The 10,122-nt window shown below is 34.7% G+C and overlaps 1 protein-coding gene and 1 long non-coding RNA gene across 2 annotated transcripts; one reads left to right on the top strand and one right to left on the bottom strand.

The window, feature by feature from the left end:
- Nucleotides 1–300: 300 nt before the first annotated feature.
- On the top strand, nt 301–4,294 carry LOC111792762 (peptidyl-prolyl cis-trans isomerase CYP40-like). The gene is made up of 9 exons (XM_023674341.1): nt 301–742; nt 1,467–1,967; nt 2,096–2,183; nt 2,303–2,355; nt 2,757–2,861; nt 3,072–3,147; nt 3,710–3,747; nt 3,820–3,882; nt 3,988–4,294. Exons 1-8 carry the CDS (start codon nt 572–574, stop codon nt 3,871–3,873), a joined length of 1,086 nt encoding a protein of 361 aa, XP_023530109.1. The 5' UTR covers nt 301–571; the 3' UTR covers nt 3,874–3,882; nt 3,988–4,294.
- Nucleotides 4,295–4,900: 606 nt separating this feature from the next.
- Nucleotides 4,901–6,034, bottom strand: LOC111792797. Its single transcript, XR_002814850.1, has 2 exons — nt 5,554–6,034; nt 4,901–5,228 (listed from the first exon to the last, which is right to left on the bottom strand). It is a non-coding gene; the product is annotated as an uncharacterized LOC111792797 (long non-coding RNA).
- Nucleotides 6,035–10,122: the final 4,088 nt, after the last annotated feature.

Genomic DNA, 10,122 nt, shown 5'->3' on the forward strand with positions numbered 1-10,122 from the left:
AAAAAAAAAAAAAAAAAAAAAAAAAAAAAAAAAAAAAAAAAAAAAAAAAAAAAAAAAAAAAAAAAAAAAAAAAAAAAAAAAGAAATTGAATGAGTTGGGTGTATGTAAGAGATGGTGACAAAAGGGAACAACGAGGATCGACAATAAAAATGCAGCGATCGCACGAGGGCCATCTTCTATAGAAGAGTTAGACTCGTTAGGGGTGTCTGTGTGTCGAAGTAGCAAAGGGGAACGTAAATGCAAAGTAATGGGGTGTGAAGGTATTGGTTTGGAGGAAACTTAAACCAGGAGATTTACCCACTCCCTTTGAATTTCTTCTTGAGAGAGAGAGACACCCACTGACACACTCCACAGACCCATAAAAAGAGAGGTAGAGAGAGAAAGATCTGTGGAATTCAAAATACACAGTGGCCGGCCTTTTAGGGTTAATCGATTGTCTTCATTTTCACGTTCTCCCAGGTAGAGCGAATCTGTTTTCAGTAGCTTGTTGAAACGCGTTGGAACTCTCTAGAAACTCGTTTTATATATTGGGTCAAGGCCAAACAGGGTGAGAATTGACAAACAGAAGGAGATGGGGCGCCCTCGTTGCTTCTTGGATATCAGTATTGGAGGTGATCTCGAGGGTAGAATTGTGGTAGAGCTCTATGACGATGTGGTGCCTAAAACAGCTGAGAATTTCAGAGCTCTTTGCACTGGCGAGAAGGGAATTGGTCCTCATACGGGTGTTCCTCTTCATTTTAAGGTCGTTTCCTCTCTATTTTTATGGTGTTTTTGTGTTCGTCTGTGCATGATTATCTCAATGCGAACTGGGTTTCTTTGTATTTACGTGTTTTGGATGTGAATACTTCGATTGATCTTTCCCTTTTTTGTAATTTGTTTAGTTTAGTAGTTGTTGGATTTTCTTTCCTTTATGAGCGTCTGTGGAATGGTGGAGTCTCTGTCCTTGATCAGTAATAAAACAGTGGTGTTCTTGTACTTGCAGATGATATTTTAGCTGTTGCCGATTTATGTTCTTAGGATGTGTTTTTGAAGAGCTGGGTTTAGTTTTTCCTATAATCAGGGTCTTGTTTCTTCTTTCATTTGTTTTGTTCGAGGTCTCCAGTTAGTCGTGTTTGTTAAAAACGTCGATTACAGACATTTGACCTGTTGAGGATTGTTGAGAGAGGAGTCCACATCGGCTAATTAAAGGGTTGATCATGGATTTATGAAAGGAATACATCTCCATTGGTACGAGGCCATGAGAGCTTATGCTCGAAGTGGACAATATCATACCATTTTGGAGAGTCCATGATTCCTAACATGACCTTCGTAATTTGCATTCTCGTATGTCGATTATTTCTTGGAACTGTTCTTAGGTATTTGTTGCAACTAGCTTCACTTGTTTGATTAGAATTTGTTCTGTCTTACTCTGAACTGGATTCGTGAATGCTTATGTGTTTATTTTTCAATCAATTTGAATTGCTCAGGGGTCGTGTTTCCACCGTGTTATAAAAGGGTTCATGGTACAAGGTGGAGATATTTCTGCTGGAGATGGTACTGGTGGAGAGTCTATCTATGGCATGAAATTCGACGATGAGAATTTCGAGGTGAAACATGAAAGGAAAGGAATGTTATCTATGGCTAATTCTGGTCCCAACACAAATGGATCCCAATTTTTTATAAGTACTACTCGCACTTCTCATTTAGATGGGAAACATGTAGTGTTTGGGAAGGTTGTGAAAGGAATGGGCGTTGTTCGTTCAATTGAACATGTTACTACTGGTGAAAATGATCGCCCTACTGCGGACGTCGTTATTGTGGATTGTGGAGAAATTCCTGAGGGAGCGGATGACGGGATTTCGAACTTTTTCAATGATGGGGATACGTTTCCTGATTGGCCAGCTGACCTAGAACAGACCCCTAGTGAACTTGAATGGTGGGTGAATGCTGTAGATTCTGTGAAGGTTTTTGGTAATGAGCATTACAAGGTATTGGCATCAGAATCCATCTCACAGTCACGTTTTATTTCGATAAAACCTCGATGAGAAGGAACCTTGGATTTAGATTTTCCGTTAGCTTATCATTGTATTTTAATGATGGGTTTCTTTCCTTACAGAAGCAAGACTACAAGATGGCTCTTAGAAAGTATCGGAAGGCTTTACGCTACCTCGATATCTGCTGGGAAAAAGAAGGAATTGACGAAGGTATAATCTTCGCTTTGACATAATTGGTAGTATCATAAAACTATACCTTGATATCGAAGTATGTGTGAGTTCACTGACACTCCGCTAATTGCTCCTCGTCTTTTCCTTCGAGTCTGCAGAGAAGAGTTCATATCTTAGAAAGACAAAATCACAGATCTTCACAAACAGTTCGGTACGTGTCCCAGTGAATGTATTTCATTTTCTTTGTTGAGTTATTTGTGAAAGACTTATTTGACAGTCGATTTGAGTTGGTAATTTGACAGACAATTGTTATAATAAACCGAACAAGTTTAAGGATGTTTCTCGATTCAAAGTAATTTTTGTGGACATATTACTTGGTAGGGATCTTTTAACATTTTTACAGTAGAATATCCTGGATCTTACAGAATTTACCACATCTGATTTTGTAAATTATAAAATGTACGTGAACGTTCCTGAAATCGGGAAGTGCCAACTTTATTCTCTTGCTTGCAGTGATCGATTAACTTTCGTTGTCCTTTTTAACCTCGAAACTAAGAAGTGGTTCTCTTCTTCCTTTAGACTTTTTCATCACTGGCTCTTTTGTTGATGTAGGCTTGTAAGTTGAAATTAGGGGATCTAAAAGGAGCGTTGTTGGACACCGATTTTGCAATGCGTGACGGAGACAATAATGTAAAAGCTTTGTTTCGCCAAGGTCAGGTTGGTATTTTGTGTGGCTAAGATGGCAATGGCTCAAAGGGTTGCAAGGCATAATCATTTGTCCCCTGTTTATGGCTTCATGATTAACCATTCTTTGTATTGAGTATTACTTTATGTTAGCCTCCTTTTACATACTGCTTACCATTTGCAAAGGGTACCCCCTATTGCATACTGATGCTTACTGATAATTCGAATTCATTCCATATCCAGGCATACATGGCTCTTAATGACATCGATTCCGCTGTCGAAAGTTTCAAAAAGGCATTGGATTTGGAGCCAAATGACGGTAATAGTTTTTTTTTATCGTAGTGTTGCTATTGAAGTTTCGTTATATTTCATGTTGTATATTCAGATATCTTCTTGTTAGATTTCGTGATTTGCACGACACGATTGATCATAGAAGGAAGATGTTAGGATTTGAAAACTAACCATCTCATATCATACTGGAGTCAATCAGTAGTCTGAAATTGAAAACCAAGAGGGGTTTGGACATTTCCTCCCCTTATTTTATTGGTGTTATTGGCAATATTCTTGAAGAAGCCTCTCTTCTCTGCTATGAAATGTTGTCTAGAACATGGTCTTTCTCTGAGTTTCGAGTATGTGTTGCTGAAAACTGACCCATATGGAGAGGGAGAGAGATTGGAGGAGAAGATCTTCAATTGGATTGGATTGCTTGAAAATCCTTTAAATCGAAGTTGTATTGTTCTTCGAATGGGATCATCCATCCTCGAAGACGTAGATATGATTTTCTAGTTCTTGATATGACGAACATTCAACTTTTGTTGTATGTTTAATCCTCTGTTGTGTTTTGAACTTTGCTAATGACTCGCTACTTTTTCGAGTTTCAGCTGCAATAAAGAAAGAGCTCGCTGCTGCAAGGAAAAAGGTAATGAAAGTAAATTCTATGGTTGAGGTGACACGTGTATTGAACGACGGGTTTGTGTGGTATTTGATGCAGATTGTCGACAGACGTAATCAAGAAAGAAAAGCATATAGCAAGATGTTCCAGTAGCTATGATGGGTATGTGGGGTTTTTCAGATTATTACCTGCAACATCGTTTGCTTGTTCATTCTATATATCATGCTTTGGCTGATAGTCTTTTCCTTTTATTCATCTTCAATCAAGGTTATGGAGTAGAGAGCTAGATTTCATACACAGTTTCACCTGCACGAGATCAATCGATACTTTGATGACCGAGGGTCGTTAGTGCACTGGTGTTTTAAGATGTTAAAGCTGGATGAAACACTCCATTCAAACAATTTTGTCCAGATGAAATAACCTGAGGTTAAAATATACATTATTTGTTGTCTTTTATTCCTCTTTTTAAATTTTCATGAAATTTGGATGTTCTACAGAGAAAACTTTAGGCTGGTCTGAATCTAGAAATCATTATGGTTCTTTTTCCCCCTTTTCTGAGCAGGGTTTTAAAATTTTTGCTGTTGTGTTACTTGTATTATTATTATTATTATGAAATGTCACATCAAATAACGTATTTATTAGGAGATTGAAGGTTGTTTCTTGTGGGGTTGGCTTTGGATCCCACAGGAATGACAAAGACAAGACCAAGGTGGGGGACCTCCTTCACCTGTTAATGTCCTTTCATTTCTTCCTAGTTTCTACATTTATCAATGGCTGATAGATTCCTGTTTTAACTTTACTCGTACGTCTCAGAATCATACCTAAAACAACACTCCAAAAAGTCCCAACTTTCTAGTTTCTTCACACTGACAAAAGGCATGGTGAAATATCTCCAAAACAGGGCTAACTGGCAAGTATATTTGCTACATACATGTAGGTTCTTGTAACTACCGGGTTTCCTTTGCCTAGTGTGCTAGTTTAAGTAGGACGTAGGGCAGGGCGGGGCAGGCAATTGTTGCACCATACATACCCAAGGGTATAGACCTATATAGTTTAATTCAGAGGCATTTTCTATGGCGCAAAATATGGTGGCTTGGCCCCTGAAATGCTATGAAATAAGAACTTCCAAGGGGAAAAAAACACTCGTTTTGATTCTCTATGGTTGATTGGAGCGTTGAGATATTTCAACTTCACCATCTTAACTCACAATAGTTTGAGACATGTAATGCTGCTAACATCAATGGAGAATAGTTTTGAAACATGTAATGCTAACATCAATGAAGAATAGCTTAAGATATGCAGTGCTAATATCAATAGAAAATAGTAAGAGACATGTAAGAAAATAGTTTGAGAGAGCCCTATACAGTGGGTTCCTGACTACAGGACTCGTATCAAGTGACACGCGAGTCCCTTTGCATTAGTTGAGCTGAAGAGAACTTGTGCATAGCTTGAATAGCAAGATCTCCAGCTCTGCCTTCAATGGCACGCGTTGATATAATTGAAATTACCTGTACCAAAAATTTACAAGGAATTTGAGACAGGAACTGATATCAGATTGTTGATGCCGTAGCAGAATTATGTAAGTCGTGGCTTGCAAATCAATAGAGTGACAGTAAAAATAAACCCCAAGAATACTGTAGATCATAATTTGCATGAGGAAGAAACAAGATCTCGTTAACATAATGAAGGGGAGATCCGAAATGAAACAAATATGATATTCATGACATTCTATTGACAAATTTAATGTAATGCTATAGCCTAACACCAAATTCATTCAAGAAAATCAATTACGATCATCATCCTATCGCCATAATTGACGTATGCGCAGAGTACCTTGAAGTAGTAGCCCCATGGCCTTTAAAGCGGAAGCAACAGCACGCTCGCAATCACTCGGAATCTTGGAACGGAGATAACAGAGCAATTCCAATCCCCCATTTCTTAACGCAATTAATGTCCCATTCCACATTCAATCCACACAGCTCTGATATCCTATCAAATAACAACGCCATCTCGTCAAAATCCTCATCACTAATTCAATCCTTCCAATCAACGCATTGTTTCAGCTTCTCCAAGCTCGATACCAAAGGGTGATCTCTCGAGCTAGCCTCACCAGGAACGCATCTCACACAAACAATCGGAAACCACCTGAGAGATCAACGCATTGAAGAGTCGAGGATTCGATTGCATCCTGGAGAGCATCAGTCGGATCCATCCCCAGATCATCCACATTCTCTCTTACCACGCCGTCGGAGGCTTCCTATGAGATGGTGCAGAGGGTTTTGGGTGGAAATCATCTCCGCGTTGTCCCGCTGTGTCGGAGAATGTTGTGAATGGTAGCTCTGTGTGTCAAAAATGAAAGAGGTCATTGTCGAATGGGCCCGGCCCATTTTAATATAAGGCCCAAGTTATAAGCCCATTAAATAAAAGAAATTGAAAATAAATTTGATGGGTGTATAGAGAAGGTTAAATTTAAAAATAAAAAAATAAAAACAAAATTACATATTTTAATTTTAAAAAGAAAAAGAAAATAAACAAGGCGCCAAATTTTGAATGTTCTAATTCTCTCCAAATAAAACAAAAATCAAGATCCCTATTAAAAAAATAAAAATAAAATATTCCTAAAATAGTAATAATAATCACGTTTACCACTAATTTTCCCTTTAAATAAATTAATTTTATCCAATTAAACCCTAAATTAAAAATTAATTTTCAAATTTAAGGTTAAAATGGGAATGTGTATGTTGTTGGGTGGTGGGCCACAATAGTTAGTTGATGACTTAGTGGAGAGGTCCACGTAGGATTTTAAAAAACTCATGATGACGTGTGATAATTGTAGTTGGAAAAATTAAAAGCTTAACAAAAATAATTCCTCCTTTTTACAAACAAAACCTTACTTCAACGGTCACATTAATTTGAACCCACCAAACTTTCCATTATTTTGTTTTCCCCCACAAATAACTTAATTCTTTTCAAATTTCCCCAACTAACTTCATATTATATATATATATATATATATATTCTTGTTCTAGATCAAGACTCGTTTCTTCACTAGTGAGTTGAAATGCAATCGAAACAATCAGAGAGAATATGTGGATTAATAATTTGATCGAGTTAATGATATAAGTAACATTATATTATATTATACATTACGATGGAAAGTTTGAATAATAGTAAATGAATTGTAACGATCCTATTTTTACTACTAAAATAAAAGTCGTTACTATATGGATGATATGCTTAATGTGTACGAAAATCATTTAGAAACATACATATGTAAATGATGTTGTCTGTGGTTGTGTGTCAGATGTCTCACTCATGCTTGTCCAAGGCTGAATACCCGTTGGGCTTTCTTAAAAGGCGTCAGACAGATGGAGTTAGTATTCCTCACTTATAAATTCATGATTATTCTCTAAATTAGCCGATGTGGACTTTCATCGTCAAACAACAAATTCCTTTTATTCGCTTTTCACGTGTAGTTAGGTGATTACTATTCTTGTCATGTCCACCCGAGTGTATTAAATAAATAAAAAATAAAGAATTACATAACTAAAAATAACATCAATAAATATATATTTTTTAACTAAATAATTATTAAATAAGACTTTAATCAAATTTAAAAATTAATTTATGAGGCAATGTAGTTTCAATTATTAATTTATTTTCTCTTGCAGACTTAACTGCCAAATTAATGATTAAGTTATCACTAAGGTAGTGCACATGGACAGAACTTAGATTTTATTTATTTTAATAAAATAATATTGAAAAATACTTCAAAATCTTGTTTTCAATTTGACTTTTTAAATTATAAATAAATACGTGGTTTTAATATTATATTAATTTCTTTCGTATGAATCTAATCCATTTGAGATTCTTAAAATTTTATTTATATATGAAAATGTTGGGTGAAGTGACCGTTTATTATCCTTTATATAACAGGAAAATATGATAAATTACAAATAATACAGAAAGAACAATAAAGAATAATAAATGAATACAATATGTTTGACTTTAATAAAATGATAAATATGGTATGTTAAACGCAAATAGAAATNTGGTATGAAGATGTACAGCTAGATGGTTCACTCGTTCAGCTCTTTCAGTTCATCCTCCTCTCTTTTTTCTTTTCCTTCTTCTCTCAAAATCTCTGCAACAAAAATCCCTTTCTTCGTCTCCTTAATAACCCATCATTTTCTCTCTCCTCTTCCAAAACCCTTTAAATTTCTTGATACTATGCCGTTGATCTGTCCTTCTGCTTCACAAAACAGTGAAAATTTGAGAGGGTTCTTCGCTGACCGGCGATTTCACTGATTTTCATTTTTGTGATGGGTATATGTACTTCCAAGCCGCCGTCGAAGCCGAGTCCGTACGCTTCGAGGGACCTAGATGAGCGGCGGGTTGATCCGTCTCAAANTATATTTGACTTTAATAAAATAACAAATATGGTAAGCGTAAGACAAATATCGATATTTGCCTTATAATAAACGGTCAAACTATCCTTAACAATATTATTATTCATGGAATATATCTTAGATCTTATATTTTAATATTTTTTTTCTTTATGATTTGATTTATAGTATATTTTATTAATTTATATTTTTCTGTTGGTAGGTATGAGTTGCTAGCTTGTATCCTATTTTAAGTATATGAATATCAATGAAAATATACGTTATTCAAATTCCATTTTTATTTTTCATTCTTTAAAATAATAAATTAAATTGTATTTAAGTGGAGAGCTAAATAATAAACTTCATTTTTTATTTATTTATATAAATGGTATTCATCCAATAAAAGAAAAGGAGTATTAAAATAAATAAATAAAAACAAAGGTAAAAAAAAAATGCATAAAGTGAAAGTAAATAAAGGTAGAAAAGTATACTTTAATTTGAAAAGAAAATAATGAAAAGATAAAAACAAAAGTAGTTGGGATAATTTGTGGTGTGTCTTCACATAAGAGACTAACAAACACAATAATGACCCATAAACTATCCCCCAATGTTTTTGTTCCAATATTTCTCAACATTTCATGTGGCCCAAAAAAAAAAAAAAAAAAAAACCGATAATATATCTGAATAAGACTGATCATCTAAAGATTCATTCAGTATACCAACCAGATTCACCTTACTATTTAGTAACTACTCTCTAATTAAGCGCGTTTTGTTTGAAGCAATTCTATGTTGAGTGATAACCTTCTTAGAATCGATACATGTGAGTAAGGACAAAACATGTTTGATCTAAACATTATATACCGTTTTAAAAATCAAGGGTCGAAATTGATTTAATACTTCCACACAAAGCCAAATCCCAAAGAATTTCAAGACACCATTTTCAATACACAAGTATTTTTTTTATTATTATTTATAAAATATGATATAAAAATTTAAAAATGGTCTATTAATGGGCCCCACTCAAAGCTTAAACCAAGATATTTGAACCACATTTATTAATAATAAAATAAACAATTCTATAATGTAATATGTACAAATTTATATCTATGGTGGAAAGTACAAAATTGTCCTGTCCTTTTGTGATTAGGACCATGCTTACCCTTCTCTAATCTAATCTAATCTAATCTACCCCTCCATTATTTTGCCTTCCTAACCATCCCCTAATAAATAATGTATTAAATATTCTTAATTTTTAAAATTAATTTTATTTATCAATTTAAACGTTATGTAAACCGACTTATAATCCCATCGACCCTACAAACGTTTCTTACAAACAAATTTGTACGATTTTAACGTCGTTCGAACCCTTTTTTAAAAGTTTCTTTTTCTTTTTCATCTGTTCCAATGATTATTGATGGCCCGACTCACGGTAGTTAATATAAGTCAAAGTAAATGTCCAAACTCGAGCGTAAATACATTATTACTAGGGATGATAGTGGGGTGGGTCGGGATGCATTCCTCGTCCACAACCCCGCCACATTACCCTTTTTCGGGAATCCCTGTGTTGAAGATTGGGTTAGGAGGAAAATTTTCTTTTATTTTAAATTAGGTTTAAATTGAAAAAAAAAATGTTATTAAAGTTTCTATTATTATGTAAATAAATAAATATTTATATTTAAATATTGTAATTTAAATCTTAGTCTACTATATATATATATATATATTTTTGCTTGACACGTGGCAAGTTTGGTATGAAGATGTACAGCTAGATGGTTCACTCGTTCAGCTCTTTCAGTTCATCCTCCTCTCTTTTTTCTTTTCCTTCTTCTCTCAAAATCTCTGCAACAAAAATCCCTTTCTTCGTCTCCTTAATAACCCATCATTTTCTCTCTCCTCTTCCAAAACCCTTTAAATTTCTTGATACTATGCCGTTGATCTGTCCTTCTGCTTCACAAAACAGTGAAAATTTGAGAGGGTTCTTCGCTGACCGGCGATTTCACTGATTTTCATTTTTGTG

This window comes from Cucurbita pepo, chromosome LG04 (assembly GCF_002806865.2).
Source record: "Cucurbita pepo subsp. pepo cultivar mu-cu-16 chromosome LG04, ASM280686v2, whole genome shotgun sequence".
Taxonomy (NCBI): Eukaryota; Viridiplantae; Streptophyta; class Magnoliopsida; order Cucurbitales; family Cucurbitaceae; genus Cucurbita; species Cucurbita pepo.

Coding starts and splice junctions, on each gene's coding strand:
- LOC111792762 (XM_023674341.1), top strand. CDS start 572: ATGGGGCGCCCTCGTTGCTTCTTGGATATCAGTATTGGAGGTGATCTC. Junction 2,356..2,756: donor AGATCTTCACAAACAGTTCG/GTACGTGTCCCA, acceptor TTGTTGATGTAG/GCTTGTAAGTTGAAATTAGG. Junction 3,148..3,709: donor GGATTTGGAGCCAAATGACG/GTAATAGTTTTT, acceptor TTCGAGTTTCAG/CTGCAATAAAGAAAGAGCTC.